Source organism: Typopeltis vanoorti, chromosome 7, assembly GCF_054136105.1.
Source record: "Typopeltis vanoorti isolate ZY-2024b chromosome 7, IOZ_Tvanoo_1.0, whole genome shotgun sequence".
Classification (NCBI taxonomy): domain Eukaryota; kingdom Metazoa; phylum Arthropoda; class Arachnida; order Uropygi; family Thelyphonidae; genus Typopeltis; species Typopeltis vanoorti.
Window position 1 is genome coordinate 137646493 of NC_143555.1, and position 21244 is coordinate 137667736.

At 37.2% G+C, this 21244-nt stretch overlaps 1 protein-coding gene across 1 annotated transcript in view; it reads left to right on the forward strand.

Annotated features, from left to right (window-relative positions):
* The first annotated feature begins 446 nt into the window (after nt 1–446).
* The window catches only part of LOC150105113 (disheveled-associated activator of morphogenesis 2-like), a 575640-nt gene continuing 554842 nt past the window's right edge, over nt 447–21244 (forward strand). The window contains exon 1 of the mRNA XM_090396160.1: nt 447–490. Coding sequence (XP_090252286.1) covers nt 452–490 — 39 coding nt within the window. The 5' untranslated portion in view covers nt 447–451. The remainder of the gene's footprint in view (nt 491–21244) is intronic.

Genomic DNA, 21244 nt, shown 5'->3' on the forward strand with positions numbered 1-21244 from the left:
CCGCAGGTTTCATAAAATTGAAACGGGGTTATTTATTTCAGCCGAGATAAATGAATCATTTCCTCTTAATTTATGAGATGGAACGCAGTTATCGATTTACGAGTGATAAATTGCAAATGCAGTTGATACATTCATCACAATATTAATTTCCCATGTTATTATCTGCGCAAAATACTTTCCATTATGTCACTTTTATTGCAGTTGTTATAATACGATAAAGAGTTATCTGCCTGTAATTCCCGTTTGATAAGGGTTCGTAGTTATTCAAATGATGATGTCAGCCGTTATCTTCATAAGAATCAGATAATGAAGGTGATCAAGTCAAAAGCGATTTGTACAGTCAGTGGCAATAGGTGCATGGATTAAGTATCCTTAATTTATTTTACAGTTTTCGTACTGTTCTTTAATACTCATTTTTTTTTTAAAGAAGAACGGATTATTAAAACCAAAGATGTTTGATCTCTTACTGGATATGGAATTTTTGCAGCAGGTAAGGATGCGATAGGCTTTTACTGATCAAAACTAAAAGCAAGTTTTATATGAAGAAGGATGTAGCCTTTTTCTTTTTTACTAAAATATAATTAATCTAAAAAAAGGATTGAGCTTCAATGTCTATATGTGCAAAGCATGAGTTAAAGGCCTTTGATTTTTTCTTTCCATTCAATAACGAAAATTAAAAGAACTTTTAACGTTTAAATTTTAACCTATGTATCTAAAATAAAATTGCAGTTATGAAAATGATCTTTGAAAAACGCTCTCTGTTTATCTGTGTCTAGTATTTTCTTCTATCAATGACTCTAACATGCACTTAAGCGCCAATGGCCTTCCCAAGTATTCTTGGATTTCCTTGACCGGCTAACTCACCTCTACTTGAAAAGCTCTAATGAAAGTTCTTCGCTTCCTAGACAGGAATGTCGTGTCGTGCACCCCGCGGTACAAAATTCACTTTCAAATCATACGGTCAATTTGACCGTATGATTGTATTTTTATTGATATATGAAAGTTTTAAGAGCGCATCAGCGCTCGTCTTAATTGGTCCAATGCAATTAATTGTAGGATAACTTTGAATACTTTAATTTAGCATTTAATATAATTTTAAATATGGAAAGCATAAAGGTCAAAAGAACAACAGCTATGCTTCACGAGCGCCGTTTAGAGAAGCACAAATGGTTTACGCTTCGTGCTGAGATTAGATTATCATTGGCAAATACTAGAGTGGGAGACGGATAATTTTAACTTTGATACGATTTCTAAATACAGCCATACAATAGGCACAGAAATTGGAAAAAGTAATCACTTGGAAAATTATCGTTTTTCCGAATTAAACCAAACAAATGCTGAAATAACTCGTTTTACTTATTTATACTCAAGTTCTAACTTTCTTCGACTATAATCACAATAGGCGAAATTGTGACAAAAAAACGAGACATTTAGTAGATCATCAACACTGTTTCCCATTATAAATATGAGCAAAAAAGTTATAAATTATTTATAGAAAATTATATATAAAAACAAGGGTAGTGGTCCCTTGCCTTTAATACATAGCATCACACATCCCCTCCAGGAGATGTGCTTTGCATTAAGGGTAAATATTAAGAATAGCGATCAGAGCTTATTCCACCTTTACCACGAGTTGCCTTGACTTGCACTACGTGTGGGGTCACCTAGACTTGCAATACTTGCAGGCGCAAACTTGACTTACTTGTTTGTTTGCTTACTTGGGAAATGGAGTAAAACCAGGTTTAAAATAGCTTGATATCTTTAACATTTATTATACCCAAGATAAAATACTTTCTACATTTATATCTCCTCCTGAGATTTTTATTTAATAAGGTTAAAACACCTTATGGTAACTTGTTCTGGTAAAATACTTATAAGCTCTGTATTACTAAAATCTCGGTATTTCTAGCCTGGCTCCCAGTGAATTTGGTCTAGCTACTCAATGATGAGATCTCAATGAAGATCGAAACCGGTGGGGGGCTGGCTCTGAGAGGCTCTGCTTGGGGATAGGTTTTTGCCTGTCTCTGAGTGGGGCCACCGCTGAGATTATGGCTCTGCTTGGTGGTGGGGGTGAGCCTGCCACTGGGTAGAGCCAATACTGAGAAGTTCTTCTCGGTGACGGGGTGAGCCTGTCATTGAGTGGAACAACGCAGAGTTGGGCGATCTTTCGGGATCGTCTTATTTTTAGAGCCCGTTTTACTTTTACATTCAATAAAGATCGAAACCGGTCTGGGTAGTTGCCCCTTGCCTTTAATACATAGCATTATACATCTCCTCCAGGAGATGTGCTTTGTATTAAGGGTAAATATTAAGAATAGTGATCAGAGCTTATCCACCTTTACCACGAGTTGCCTTGACTTGCACTACGTGTGGGGTCACCTAGACTTGCAATACTTGTAGGCGCAAACTTGACTTACTTGTCTGTTTGCTTACTTGGGAAAATGAGTAAAACCAGGTTTAAAACAGCTTGGTATCTTTAACATATAAAAACTTGTCTTTATCGGTGTGCTAAACATGTGAGTTCACACTTCACGCATGCAAAACAGATGAAACTCAGAAAACAAAAACAGCAACTCATTACAAATGACAACATTCAATCGGATTAGTTGAGATAATAACTAGTCACAGCCACTGATTTCAGGGTGCTTTTGCCTCAGCGCACACATTGCCTTGCTATCTAGCCCTGGTGTGCGGTCACAAATAAGACACCTTTGATCCCTAGAACGCTAAGAATTTGACACTCTGTGCCATCTTTACGTCTGTCCAAGGGCTCAAAGGTGTACATAGTTGTGACCGCACAGCAGGGCTAATAAATTAACCCGAGTGTGATGCAATGTTTTACGCGTCGAAAAGTGTTCCTCTTCATGAAGCATTAGTATATTGTGTTTAATTTTAGGAATCATGCGTGATTCTTCCTAAATATATATATATATATATATATATATATATATATATCCGTTTAAAATATTTTCTTCTTAAATTGTAGTAATATAGTATCTTTAAATGTTTCATTTTATAAGATTACAATTACAGTATGATAATGAGCCTTCATAAGGAAGGGGATGAAGGAGTTCTCATAATAATCGCCTCTTAAGGGATTAGTTTATTTAAATAAAATATCACTCAACAATACCAGGTAGTTGGATCAGAACGTTTTAACTCACATGAATTATCCTTATGATCTCAAGCTATCTTTGTGAGGGTCAAGATTCCGAAAAGATATCGATTACGGGTACCTACCTGAATCCGGGTAACTATTCAGCCATCTGGTAACTAAGTTACCATGTTATAGCTAGTCGATTTTTGAAACCAATTATATAAATAATAGGAGGTAACTCTCTCTCTCTCTCTCTCTCTCTCTCTCTCTCTCCTTGAGCTGACTTACACTTTCAGCTTTATCTGTCAGAAATGCTTACATCACATCCGAAGTCAACGGAATAACATAGTGTCCTCTTCCATTAAAACACAGCATCTCACTACAGCTGTTCCAGATATATAAATCCCAACCTTAGAATACTGTTCTTACCTTTGACGTGGTTTATCAAAAACTTCCCTAAGGCTTGATGCTATCCGAAAGAGGCTGTGTTCGGTGGCAGGCTGGTGGGCTCTACTCAACTGAACTACCCTCCTCAACATTATTCCTGTTTATTTCTTTAGGGGAGAACGAGAAGCTGCTGCTCAGTTATCATATTAACTTATCGCTGTTCTTTGGAACTGCCTTCCTCAAACTGTTTTTCAAGGAGTACCATCTTCAATTGTTCAAGAAACAGCAACAGTTGTTTTTGTTTCCTCTTAAACATTAACCCACAAACGCACTGATGTGTAAGACCGACCATCAAAATTTTGTTGTGGGGGTTGATATATAAAATTAGAAATAAATTCTTAAGTTTCTTTCTGTCACTGTTCTTTGTAGCAATTTGTACCATCTGGATACATTGTAATGGCTCAGTCGATTCCTGAGTATAACTCTTTCTTTGATTAGACTTTGGAAGGTCTACCGTTTCGCAATTTAAGACTGTACGTTATGATTAAAATATGGTCTTCACGAGTAAGTTATTGCGCATGTTAGACAAATCTATTTCCGAGTCACCTTTTTCATCAACTTATGCTGTACAAAATACTACTCGGAAAATATTTTACGATTCCATTTTGTCCTTCCTTTCTCGGAATTGAAAAAAAAAAAAAAAATCCTATCTCTTTCTATGCTCACTATTTGTAATTATACTTTTCATCAAAAGCAAGCCCGTCTCGAAAGACGCAACGAAATACGTATATTTGTCGTCTTGTGTAACTGCGTCTAGAAACGGCTTTGAAGGCTTTCATAGCATTTCCGTAGGATCTTCTGCCCGACTGGGTTATGTGTAATGCATGACTAAGCGTTCACCATCCCACCCCCTCGCCCTTTCCTTTTTCTTTCAGAAAAGATGTACGAATGTATTCTATTGTATCGTCTTACACAAACACATCCAGTCTCCTGTAAACTATTCATATCGTGGGACTTTGGCAGGTGGATTCTTAGCAAACTTTTTTAGGATAAAAATGCTATCGATTTCGTGTAGGGTCGTTTTTTGAAACTATAGAACACGTTGTGACATTTCTACTGGTGTCGCCACATTATGACTGCGATCCAGGACTTCGAGAGCTAACACAGTCAATGGGGAATATATTTTGTCTTTCCTTGAATTCGTCCTCTAATAGTTTCATGCACAGACGAAAAGTGAAACATCACAAGAGGTGTTTGCAGACTGCAGCAATATAATAACAGTTGCAAACAATATTTTAGTTATTAGACATATGAAGAGCCAAAGGCTTCAATTCGGCGACATATAACTTGTTTAAATTAAGGGATATATATCCCATCCGAATTGAAGCCTTTGGCTTTTCATATGTCTAATAACTTATTAGGACACCTCTTGGCAATACTCATAGATCGGGTAGTAAGTTCTGTTCGCTACAAACTTGATATTAACTAGGTCTACCTACTCACTGATGAGACCTCAATAAAGGTTGAAACCGGTCTGGGTAGTGACCTTCTCTCATAATGTGAACAGTAATACAGCTTCTAGGAGCTAAGTTCACATTATGGGTAAATATCAAGAATAGTGATCGGAGCTTGCTCCACCTTAGACATGAGTTGCCTCAGCTTGCACTACCTTAAGGGTCAGTTGCTGCACTATCCAGGTATTTGCTTACGCTTGGAATCGCCGAACTTATATATAGTTTCTACTATATTCGGCATGAAACTCTTTGAGTTTCTTATTCGGCTAAGAAACAATATGGGATATATTCGGCTAAGAAACAATATGGGATATATATCCCTTAACTTAAACAATATTTTAGTTATTTCTTCCATTTACCACGATAGTATATTTTGGTCTGGTTGAATTCTACTGTTCAAACATGCCATTAAGAAAGAGATGGATAGATAGGAGAGAGAGAGAGAGAGAGACTTGAGGACAGACCTTCCTCTCCCCATTCGTATTTTTCATTTATTTTTGCATGAAAAGCTGGACCTAAGTAATACCAGTTGAACCACGTGAATGGGAATACCAGTCAGACGACATTTACTCGGAAAATTTGAATGCATGCGCGAAACAAACTTTGAGAATCAGTAAAAAATCATTTCAACAGAAACAAGAAAGCACACCAAAAGACTTGAGGTCCGATCTGCATGGCACACATGACTACTCTTTCTTTGAAAGGGTTATCGTTAGCGTTCACTAATTAGACTATGCCAATGGTATGTACACTATATGGAAAAATTTTACGGACGTCTCAGTCTTTCTAAAATATTTTATTTTTACAAATTTCGATACACCCATCATTAGCCGCGATTACAATGTCATTCTCATGGAAACACTTGCCACTAAAGTTTGATAAATAGATGGTGATGTTTCGTACGTCCACCAAAATGGTAATCCGTTTCTGTAATGAAATTGGACGTATTGGTCTCGTCGTTATCTGAAATTCTCTCTCTCTCTCTCTTCACAGTAGTACTCAATAGGGTTCAGATTGCACTCCATTTCCATAAACCTTGTAGTCTGACACTGATTATCAGCGTAATGAATTATGTAGTTTTTATGATAACACATAATTGTTCACAAAATCAATATAATAGTATTTTTCCAGGTACTATGACAAGGATTCATAGTGGAAACGAAGAAAAATGACTCCATACATCATAGTCTTCTACACTTAATATACGGTACGATGAGCAGTGATAAATAACCTTCCCCTAGCAGCTGGTGTGCTCGAACATGTATGCTATGGAGTGTTTCATTACTCCATATCATAGCTTTCCAGCAATCTATGGTTCAACCCAGGCCTACTCTGAAATACGTAGATCATATCTGTGCATTGCTGGGCGCGTACACAACAGCCCTTCTATGGAAATTGAAGCTACACACTGGCTCCAACATTAACAGCTGCGGTATTACTGAACTTTTGGTTGAGAGACTCTACCAGTGCACGACAGGAAGAATGCACAGTTCCTTTTAGAACTCTCCTATCTATTTTGAGCTTATGTGATTTATATGATTCTTCATACAAATATTTAAACGCGTAGTGTCTCTTTATCAATCATTTACAGATGTTATCGAAATAATCGGTACTATTATCATCTTCTTGGTATTTGTGCAGCGAAGAAAAAAAAAAAAGACCAAGTCTCAGATTTCAACACTCTAGCCTTACCTCTGTACCAAAGAACATTAAAGTTTCATTCATCTGACTATCTACTAAGATGAATAATCAAAGTCCTGTCTTCTATCTCGAACTTTTCTTGAACTAGCTTTCCTATACTGTAAGTCTCTATATTTGAGGATGCAGAGGCTTTCAGGAACATGCTAAAGCGGTAATTTCATATGTCTACAGAATATACCGTTAACTTCCTCATGTTGATGGAGAAGTTAACGGTATATTTTTGAAATATGTATGTCTTAAGTTAATCGAATTTCTGAGACTTTCGAGAAAGTCTCAGATATTAAAATAGATAAATAGGATGGGTTGTGTGCGATAACAACTGCTATTAAGACGATTAAGTTGGTGTGTTATGTCTGTTAATTCTGTATTCTTTTCGTTGATTTGCCCTTTAATGTGATGAAAAACCCTGGGAAGGGAGAAAAATCCTACCATCTTTGTATGAGACAGGCTAACTCATCTTTAGTTGAAAAGCCTTTATAAACATTATCGCATCCTGGGTGGGATTCGAACTGAGTTTCCAACCGAAAAAGACATTTTAGTCGGAAACAGCAATGCACTTTTTCTGAAATTGCCTTAGTTTATAACCAATCCACCACAAACAGAAGTCTGAGTAATTTGATACAGATATTTCGCGTTAATTACTTAACACTAGATACTACATAATACAGTTAACTTCCCAAATCTTCCTGGTATTTATTTCACTGTACTTGAAAATGATTTTCCTAGTGAAAGTATATTTTGTATTTGTAATTTTACATATTGTTTCCATTAGACGGATTATTCTGAAATGCATTAAGATAAAATTCGACAGTTTATATTTCATTCGGCCGACCTGATTGGTCGAGTGGAGGGTGTCTCTGCTCTCCAACCAGTAGGTTATGGGTTAGAATTAATTCCACTGTAGCATAGATGTTTGTGAAAGTAGATGGAGGTAAATGATTTTCGTAGCCCAATGTGTGATGCTACCAACCTTCTTATTGGAGACTTTACGTAGCTTGAAAAAGTTTCGTGTTGAGTCTCTAGAAGGTTTTTGGATTATCTAACCCTTAGTTCAGTTACGGCCTTGATGTATGCCAAATGTTGATTTTCTCTGGTTGCGGAGGAACAACTTTATCCTCACTGCATTTGAAACTTTCTTCACACTTCAGACTCATCTCTAAAACTCCATATAAAGTCCTACGGTCCACATGTGCTTTCATTGCACTGCAAAATCTGGCATGTCATTAATACTTTTCTGGGAGTTCGTGAGCGCAATGAACGTAGACAATAACTTGTCAAGCAGTGAAGGAATATTGTATAGTTTGGTCTGTGAAATGTTTTTCAATAAATTATACAGCTTTACTTGGGATTTAGTCACATGTAGTCACTTGTACTTGTCAAATTCTACTGTTCAGTTTGTATGATCCAACGTGATGGATTATAGCAGTTTCATTCGCGAAAACAACAAACAGAAATATCGACCATCGAAAATTCAACTTCGTATAATTTCAAAATTTATTCTATATAAACATTTAGAAAATGCTAGTATTGTCTGCATGCTATTGAATACTCTACAATGTAATTATTTTCGTTTAAACTCTCCTGTTTTCATACTGTTGTATGAACAATTTTTTTCATGATCACACCATGATTATGGGAAAATGATTTCAAATTATGATATTTTGCTTTCTTTTCTTTCTTTTCTTTTCTTTTTTTTTTTTTTTCACCATTTGACCATTTAATGCCAGAATTTGATGAAAGTAAAATTTTAATTAAACGAGTAAAATTTTTGATTAAAATGAAATATAGCCCATCTTTTTAAACTGGTGTGTCATCCCGGTTATGGCATGTAGATCAGAAATAACCAAACAAATAATGGACAGATTGAGAAAATATTTAGCATGGAGAGAGAGAAAAAGAGAGAGACATATTACACTGCAAGGCATAATAAAGAATGAAGATATAAAAAAAAAACGTTAGTTATAAGGGAAGAGAGGTTAAAATTAAAATGGAATTAAAATGAAATTAAAATTAATATGAAGGAAGATCAATGCCTGGACGAAGAGAGAGAAGATGGAAAGATGACGTGGCGAAGATGGCTCGAGAATATTGACATCAGAAAGGAAGCCTTCAACAGAGAAAGATGGAGACAAATGGAGGAGGTCCACAACATTGCTATTTACGAAACTGTACGTTTCGCAAATAGTAATGTTCAAGATTTATTTCACAGACGTATGAAAAACAGTTGTTGGATCAATGGAATATAGGTTTTGGAATTAACGCTGAGACAGCTTTAGTCACGAAACAAGTGTTTTGTGTCTATTAATTACATGTGCGCATCTTAATTTGTCTATTCTAGGAGGGAGAGAGAGAGACCCTTTTATCGTCAGTATATAGCCAACTCAGTTTCAGTTGAAAAGGCAGATGTAATTTAATTTAAAAAATCCATTCACACAACCGTTTCATTTCTTCCTGAATTTGTGAAGATTTTTAATGTATAATCTCAATTATAGTTTCTGCAAAGTCTATTCAAGGAAATTTAAAACTAAAAAAAGTATCGTCAAATCTAGAGACCTAATTCACGTGAAATATGGATTGGAATCTCGGTTTAGGAGACAGTATATTATGTCTGTTAATTGCAAAGGCTCTCCTGCCATTTGTCTGTTTTGCAAGAGGAAAAACCGATTCCTCTCAAATCAAAGCTAGTCGTCGCTATCGACTGCGTTAAAGCCGCTTCACTGGAAGAGATGTGTGTGTGCGCGCGCGCGTGTGTGTGTGAAATGGGAGGATTCTTAACCTCGTTAAATTACTCTCAGAAAGATATCAGTTCTTGGAAATTAACTTCCATGAATTCATTCAAGGAAAGTCCGACCTTCATTTTTTTTTTTGGCGGGGGGCGGGGGGGAGTTGATAGGCGGTTTTATACTCAAAGGAAAATAAGAGTATACATAAAAGTGCCGCAAATTGTCCAGAAATACTCTTAATATAATATTAATGAATTCTAATTTCACTTGGGGACCTTCCAAATTTGTTAATAACACTGCAACCATTAATATGACTGTCTATGGTTGTGAATTACAGTTACATCATTTAATCTCTCCTAATCCACACTTATAGTCGATGTGCCCAGAGAAGAGCAATTCGGCTTATAAATGATCCTTCTCTAACAGACTCTTCAATCTCTGTTTCACAGACGCAATGCTTCAGTACTGTCTGTTCTACAGATACTGTACTTCCATGGTCACTGTTTCACTAACTGGCGACCATAATTCCTCCTCTTTTTGTTGCATCCATTAATACAAGAGCAGCAGCTGCCCAGTATCCCTTTTTAGTGTAACTGCAAACACACCGAACCTGTTTCTCTTCTTCTTTTATTTCATCTAGTGTCCTCTTTCTTCTGCGATAACCTTCCCCATGAAGTGTTTCCAAACAGCTACAATCTGCAACTCTTCAGGAAAAATGTCTCTTCCTCTTTCTCAATCTTCACTTGTACCCCACACACGGCAATGATGTGTTTATAAGTTCTTCGCCCTCAAGTGTATGAGATCTATATCTATATCTATCTAGCTTGTTTTGTAAAACAATAGGGGGCGGTACGTATTCATTGCTTGCGGGAAAGTTTGAACATTAAAACGATACCACAACCGTATGTCACGTGTCACCATTAATAAAGGTTCAGGTACGATTTACCGTCCCCCAAAAAAGCACTGTATATAAGTATGTGGAATGTTCCTTTGGAGGAGGACTTGTAGGTTGCAGAGGTTGGTTAATAGGCGAAAAGAGAGGATATGATCGAAACATTTTTATTGCTAAAAGAATTTTTTGGAATTGATAAACAACGAATCATCTCTGGAAGTTGGATAAAAGAGTGTGATCATCAAGGGTGTAAGGAATAGATTTTTCATTTGGAGAGTGGCGATGATTTTAACCGTCGTCTTTCCCGGATCTGTCATTGATTCAAATTCATTACACAAGGAATTTGTGAATTATGTGGAACTGTATTGTCACGCTGTTATGTTAGTTTGAATCTTAAACAGGAATATATGTATAGCTTCACATGGCTTTCATATATGAAAACTGAAATGAGAATGTTTAGGTTGATTAATTATTGCTAAGAAATGTATGGCTATTAAGCGCATAGCTCTTAATGAATTACAAGCCATTAAACATCGTAAGGGAGTAAAGCTGTAAAATATAACTAATATCGCAATGATTACCTTTATTGGCAAATCTCGTCTTGTACCATTTTTTTCTCATCAGATTTATTGCTGCAACACATAATGCATCCGTTATAGGATTAGTAGGATATGTACTGTTTGTGTCAATATACGTTATTATGTTGGCTAGCTGTGGCCTGCAGATTTTTGTCCGTTATTTTCTTAGGTAGTGTAATTTAGTAATTGTAATCACTAAAATTTAGCGATTCTAGAGTGAATAGTTGGCATTCATCCAAATGTGCAGTCGGTTAAACTTTACTAAATATTTGTTAATAACAAGAGATAGCCAACTTCTATAACAGGACTCACACAACTTGCGTTATTTATATTCATTAAAAAAACTCACATAATCAAGTAAAACAATTTTCATCGGCTAAATATTGCTAATTATTTACGTAATATAAATTAGTCACAAGAAAATGCTTTGCCTTATTTCAATCCAGCTGATAATCATTTATTATCAGGACCTAGTAAAAGGAGATAAGATAGTGGATATAAACATTTGAACACCGCATTTTGAGAATTCCAACATTTGTAATATCAGTTGTTTATTGGTTTTTACATAAAATTTAGTTTAGAAATTATCCATAAAATATAGTTTCAGTTTTATACATAAGTTGCATGTTATATTAAATAACACGATGATATGCTTAGAATTTCTTAACTAGAGTATGGGCCTAATTTATTTTATTAAAATCATCATCATGCGTATCAAGGATTTAGGCCTAGCATGGCCTGTTCCGGCCTTAGAAGTCATCGTTGAATCGTTTAAGAGGACGTCCTGGTTTTCTTTTCCCTAATGGCTTGTACTTTAAGGCTTGGTTTGGCAATCTTTCTGTTTTCATTCTTTGAATGTGTTCCATCCATTTATGTTTATATTTTTTTTATTACTGGTTTTTGGTTTAATTCTTTCATAATTAAAATAAATATCGTAATATTAAGAAAATAATAAATACATTAATTATTTTCATAAATTCATTTTATTAAATAATTTGATACTAATGAATTTTATAATTTTAATAACATAATTATTAAAACTGGGGCCTCCAAAAAATGAGTCACATTCTGGTTCTCTTTATTGCTTGATCGGTCTTGCTTATTATAGGATTTTCATCCTAATTTTAAAGATAACAATTTCTAAGATGATTATTATATCCCAGAATTCATTGCAGAAGGTCCTTCTATTGGAAAAGGGAGAGAGAGAGAGAGAGAGAGAAATGTTTCAATTTTAAAGCAATCGAAGATATTGTTTTGCTCACTTCGATGGCGTAATTTCAAGGTGATCGCGACATTTGTCCTTTGGTTGGAAATACTTGGACGATTCAGATCTTTTTCCAGAGAGAACTTTTATAAAGAGGATTTCAGTTGAAGGGAAGTTAGCCGGTTTCATAAGGTGGCAGAAGGGTTTTAAAATCATCCAAACTAGACGGAGAACACACACACACCGTCCTCATATCTTTAATTGCTTTGACCGTAATTCCAAACTACCTAACAGTAAGTGTTATCAGTAACTCAGGATGTAATCTTAGGGGAGGGGGAGCTGAGTTGGGTAGACGATTTGAGAATACATACTACGCATCGCATACGACCAATGACTGAGCATCTGCAATGTCGCTAATTCATAAATAGTATAGAAATAGAAGACACGACACAACATAAATAATAAAAAAAAATAATTTTAATTAGGAAAAGATTTTTGGAAATTTTCTAGTGTTTTTTTTTTTTTTTCATTTTTCTTTGGGGGAAAGCCCCCCCCCTCCTTCTGGGTGCGCCAGTGAGTGTTATCATGTAACTACCAATACCGATGTTTTAGCTTTTTTTCTTTTGTTTTGTTTTATTTTGCTTTGAGAGTGGTGGGAGCATAGAATGTATTATGTGAGAGAGTACTGAGAGACGCAGACAGTGAATACCTCCTGAAATTAAAGACGGTAACTCCGATTTATGTGTAAACTATTTTAATCGATATAAAATTTTCGCCTTAGTATCTAAGGCTGTCCGAAGTAAGACAAACCACAGAGGAATCTGGAAAGTTGAGTGCAGGAAGGTTGCCTTTGTGTCATGAACCGGAGCAGTGTCGTCTAGCAGAATATGCCATCTTGGCTAAACATAGGGTTCGTACGAAGAAAAACGAAGTTTTTACATAAAAAGTAGATTTCGTGTAGAACAGTTATACAAAGAAAGCTTGTTTTTAAAAATAGGAATTTGTTGAGAAAATTGCCACTACAGCATTTGCTGTCTTATTGCGTTGTAGTGGCACTTTTTTAAAATACTTGTTTATTACATTTTACTTTGTGTTCCATCGTTAACGTACTGTGGATGCCTTAGATACTATGGCAAATTTTACGCCGATTAAAATTATTTCTGCCGCGCAAGTTTGAGTTTCCGTCTTTAGTTTTTACAAGCATAACAGCTTACGTTCCTATTTTACAACACCTCCCGAGATGAGTCTCATGACTCTGTGGAGTCTCGAATAATAATAGTAATTTGTTCCCGATTGTGAATCAAATGATTAGCGACTTAAAAATAACTCGCCATAACTTTAAAATATGTTTGTTTTTTCTCCACCTTCTACCTGATTACTTTACTTTTATAGGATAGTCATACTTTACAAAAAAAAAAAGGATATAAATTGTAGAAGAGGATGAGATTTTGTAAAAATAAATAAGTAAATAAAATAAAATAAATAAATATTTTCAACCACCTAAAATTGATTGTTTTGACTGCAAAAATCGTTAATGTAAATTTGAATAAAATTGAGTATTTTGATATTTTAATGCTAATCGAAATTAAAATGTAATTAAACGTTTGTAGCAGCTAATTAAGTAATAAGTAATTAAAGGGTAAATTACTTTTTTATGTGGCTACCACCCACGAAAGGTTTTTCGTAAACCAATGGTACTTCGTACCGTGTAGGATAATTTTTCCCCTCTTTTTTAAATTAATTTTGTACTTTTTTAAAATTCATTTTTTACATATCCGGCAACCCTGCTCTAGACACCAAATGCGGAACTTTTTAGCCACTTCAGGCCTCCAATAAACGGGGTTGTGGTCTCACACCGGGCGAGATGATGTTAGATCACACCTATTTATGAGACCACACTTACTGATTACTTAGTAAGCAATAAGTAATTAAAATAAATTGGTAAACAGTAAATAAAACAATATAATTAAATTGGCAATGTTTTTTTTTATATAAAAATAATAAGAAGAAAGTGAAGTTTAAATCAATAACAAGTGCCATAATTCGACAAACGATTGAACTAGACAGTGGCAAAATAAATTCAGCGGTGTATGTTGCTATACCTGACAAGAAAATATATTTTCGTTTTAATCATTACCCAAGCGTAACGTACTCTGTAACCCATCGGAAAAAAAAAAAACTTTCTATAAAATTCAAGTTTTATTATTATTTTTTTTTCCAGTGGTTTTCACATTCTCAAAAGGAACTTTTTATTACGAAAGCTGGAAAAGTCTCATCTATTACTATCAAAAGTGTGCTGATCGTTTCCAACACGTAGTTTTTCCTTCAGTCTAATTTTTTAGGTAGTAGAATTTGTTACATAAATTATCTGGACTGATGACATGCGCTAACGTGGACACTGAATTTACAGTTGTTAAGACTGTAAATTCAGTGACAGTGTGTTTCCATTCTATAGTTTTGACTAGTGACAGTGTGTTTCCATTCTATAGTTTTATTTAGTGCTGCAGGCCTTTGAAAATTAAATTGTTCGAAAGGATGAGCCCCTTCTTTTGTATTCTATTATTGTATTATATAATTTCTTTTTTTTATTTCTCACAAAAAGAACCATTTTCTCTTAGTATTATCTTTAACAACACTCACATTTCTAAACAAGATGAGATTTCTCTTCTTGAAATTACCCTGACATCAAGCCTTTCCTGAATAAACACATCACAAGCATTGCGTCCTCAGCTTCTAACAAGCTAGGATTTCTCTTTCGCTCAAGACGTTACTTCACCCTTGAACAGTTGTTAACCTTATACAAATCACAAATCCGTCCAACTATTGAACACTGCTCTCTCACATTTATAGTGGGACCTAAGGGCTTACTCAAAATGCTTGACTCAATACAGAGGAGAGCAATTAGACTTATTAATGACCCATCTCTTACCAATTCACTCCTCCCACTTTAGCACAGGCGTTTGGTTTCTGCAACGTATGTATTCTATAAATATTTCCAATACAAATGTTCATCTGAAATAGCATCAATAATTTTCCCCACTCACTACTAAGTCCTTTGGAGCACGTGCAGCTGCTGCCCAACATTCCTTCACAGTACACCTTGCAACTCACAGACAAAGTTTCTTTTCATCCTCCTTCATCCCTGCTACTGCTGTATTGTGAAACAGTCTCCCTCCTGATATGTTTCCCAAGGAATACAATATACAGGATTTTAAATCAAATGTAAATAAGTCCCTCCTTTCCCAACCCGCTGCCTATGCACAATCCTAACGTACTATAGGTTAATTGATCAACCTCTCGTGTATGGGCTCAACATAAGAAAATAATAATAATAATAATAATAAATAAAATAAAAATAGATAATATTCTTCATTCTGTTTCATTTTATTTTTTTTTTCAACTTTTTTTCAATAAATAAACAAATTTTTTTTCAATAAACTTTTCAACCTCAGTTCTTACTTCAAACGCCGATGCGTTTTTTGTTTTGTTTGTTTACGATGACTGTGTAAGAAATGTATTAATATAAATGTAAGTAAAATTTTAAAAAAAATTCTAATACGGTTGGGCAATAATCGAAGAAAGAAAAATATCATTTAAGTCATTTAAAATAGTCTAGGCAAAGCAGGCAATAAAGACAACTAACGTTTTTATTCTGTCTTAATATAGTATTGTATTTTTCATCAACAAAGTCACAAAATTATTTTAGTTGCTGAACACTATGTTGATAAATTTTCGCAAGAATACTTTGAAAGTCAATTGACAATCTGCGGCAGATTGCATAGCATTGTGTATGATTGGGCTGCACATTCCATTCCAGTTATATTTTTCTTTGTAAGTTCTCGAATTTTACAACCACGTTCTTCTTTCCTTTTCGTTTCAAACCAGGAAATTTTTTTTAGTTTTATCCCCTGAGGAGCCGATATTTTTTTCCAATAGCGTGAATTTATCCAAAAAGATTTAAAATATGATCGGTGAATTATCCAGGTAAATTAGTAAAAGTAAACTCCAATACTTTTATTTCGACTCCTTTTTCTGGTAGATAGTAACGAATTAAAATTGGAAGTAATTTGATGTCAGTATGATTTGAACTATCAACCAGCAGATTGACAAATTTAACTTTTAAATTAGTAATTGTTTCATTGCCCACTGGGGAGAGAACATTCACAATTATTGCTTGTGTTTTAGTTTGAGTGCAAGAAAATTTTTTGTCATACAGTATATTATTATTATTATTATTATTATTATTATTATTATTATTATTATTATTATTATTATTATTTTATTGTGGCTGTACAATCCATAAATCAAAAACTATGATTATGTTTTGCTGTATGATAGGCGAGTGTCGCTTCGGTTCCATACAATGGTGTCTGAAATATTACTTTTTCGCTTGAACTTTTGCTCAATGCTTTGTTTGTGTGTCTCTGTTTTAATATTTCGCGAAATATCGGAACGTCTTTTATCTGAAGCAAATTGTGCACTAAACCATTCAATGTCATCATGATCGTGATTTTTTAAAAGAGTAAAACTTTTAAAACAATAATACTTTGATAATAGAAATAAATCCATATATAATTTTTTTGTATAGCGAGACCTGAGAGGTTTTCATAATTAAACATTAACATGTGTGCCAGTAAAATATATTTATTCGTTTTACGTATCGTAAGACATCACCAGTGAGAGCGAAGAACAACGGTAAGGAATTTGAACAATAAAACAGTACAGCGCATGTGCCAAATTTGCATTCCTCTGTTAAAACTAGCACGCAACTACTTGTACAGAAAATATTTGTAATATATTTGTAAAATAAATATTATATTTCACTGTGGCATATGTGTTAATATTTAATAATGCATATATAACTTAATATACACTTTAACATAATATAATAGCACTCTTTATTTCAGTTTATTTTATGAATATCATGAAAAATCTAAATCTGTAAAATTTGGATGAAGAAGTGGCGGAGAGGATCCAGAGTCGAACAATAAAGATTGTGGCAGATTTATGGAATGGTCTCTATGAATTGAAGTTCTGTGAGCTTCAAAAACTAGCTGATGTGCATAAAAGAGGAGACATAATAGAAGCATGCAAGTTATTAAAGAGGCTTTTATAGGATTGACAGTGAAGACGTTTTCTTTCTTCAGTATTTTTGTGAATATAGGACTGCTCCGTTCAAAACGGAACGAGCTGAATTGCTGCCTACTTTTGCATACCCTTGCCATCACTGTTACGAGAAATCGTTTATATAATGAGGTCATTTATAAGTCAGCAATAGATTATTTTTCACAACTATGCACTGGTATGTTGTACTCGCGTTGAAAATGAATATTTTGTCATCTGAGACAAAGGACGATCGACACTTTTTACAAGTGGAGATTTTGATTCTCTATCACACTGTCCATTACGGTACTTTTCTTATTTCCGCTGACAAGCTTATCGTCTGAAGGAAAGCAGTTTTAACACACACACACACACACACACACACACACACACACACACACACACACACACACACACACACACACACACACACACACACACACACACACACACACACACACACACACACACACACACACACACACACACACACACACACACACACACACACACACACACACACACACACACACACACACACACACACACACACACACACACACACACACACACACACACACACACACACACACACACACACACACACACACACACACACACACACACACACACACACACACACACACACACACACACACACACACACACACACACACACACACACACACACACACACACACACACACACACACACACACACACACACACACACACACACACACACACACACACACACACACACACACACACACACACACACACACACACACACACACACACACACACACACACACACACACACACACACACACACACACACACACACACACACACACACACACACACACACACACACACACACACACACACACACACACACACACACACACACACACACACACACACACACACACACACACACACACACACACACACACACACACACACACACACACACACACACACACACACACACACACACACACACACACACACACACACACACACACACACACACACACACACACACACACACACACACACACACACACACACACACACACACACACACACACACACACACACACACACACACACACACACACACACACACACACACACACACACACACACACACACACACACACACACACACACACACACACACACACACACACACACACACACACACACACACACACACACACACACACACACACACACACACACACACACACACACACACACACACACACACACACACACACACACACACACACACACACACACACACACACACACACACACACACACACACACACACACACACACACACACACACACACACACACACACACACACACACACACACACACACACACACACACACACACACACACACACACACACACACACACACACACACACACACACACACACACACACACACACACACACACACACACACACACACACACACACACACACACACACACACACACACACACACACACACACACACACACACACACACACACACACACACACACACACACACACACACACACACACACACACACACACACACACACACACACACACACACACACACACACACACACACACACACACACACACACACACACACACACACACACACACACACACACACACACACACACACACACACACACACACACACACACACACACACACACACACACACACACACACACACACACACACACACACACACACACACACACACACACACACACACACACACACACACACACACACACACACACACACACACACACACACACACACACACACACACACACACACACACACACACACACACACACACACACACACACACACACACACACACACACACACACACACACACACACACACACACACACACACACACACACACACACACACACACACACACACACACACACACACACACACACACACACACACACACACACACACACACACACACACACACACACACACACACACACACACACACACACACACACACACACACACACACACACACACACACACACACACACACACACACACACACACACACACACACACACACACACACACACACACACACACACACACACACACACACACACACACACACACACACACACACACACACACACACACACACACACACACACACACACACACACACACACACACACACACACACACACACACACACACACACACACACACACACACACACACACACACACACACACACACACACACACACACACACACACACACACACACACACACACACACACACACACACACACACACACACACACACACACACACACACACACACACACACACACACACACACACACACACACACACACACACACACACACACACACACACACACACACACACACACACACACACACACACACACACACACACACACACACACACACACACACACACACACACACACACACACACACACACACACACACACACACACACACACACACACACACACACACACACACACACACACACACACACACACACACACACACACACACACACACACACACACACACACACACACACACACACACACACACACACACACACACACACACACACACACACACACACACACACACACACACACACACACACACACACACACACACACACACACACACACACACACCACACACACACACACACACACACACACACACACACACACACACACACACACACACACACACACACACACACACACACACACACACACACACACACACACACACACACACACACACACACACACACACACACACACACACACACACACACACACACACACACACACACACACACACACACACACACACACACACACACACACACACACACACACACACACACACACACACACACACACACACACACACACACACACACACACACACACACACACACACACACACACACACACACACACACACACACACACACACACACACACACACACACACACACACACACACACACACACACACACACACACACACACACACACACACACACACACACACACACACACACACACACACACACACACACACACACACACACACACACACACACACACACACACACACACACACACACACACACACACACACACACACACACACACACACACACACACACACACACACACACACACACACACACACACACACACACACACACACACACACACACACACACACACACACACACACACACACACACACACACACACACACACACACACACACACACACACACACACACACACACACACACACACACACACACACACACACACACACACACACACACACACACACACACACACACACACACACACACACACACACACACACACACACACACACACACACACACACACACACACACACACACACACACACACACACACACACACACACACACACACACACACACACACACACACACACACACACACACACACACACACACACACACACACACACACACACACACACACACACACACACACACACACACACACACACACACACACACACACACACACACACACACACACACACACACACACACACACACACACACACACACACACACACACACACACACACACACACACACACACACACACACACACACACACACACACACACACACACACACACACACACACACACACACACACACACACACACACACACACACACACACACACACACACACACACAAAATTCCTCCTAATATAGTAAAACGCAAAAAAAAAAAAAAACTGTCATCAAAAGACAGCAACAATTCACAGTGACAGTAGAAGTACTATAGACGGCATACAAAACCAGAACAATCATATAGTGTTAATAGAACAGACAGGAAAGCTGGTTTGGAATTTCACTCTAGACGGATGGGA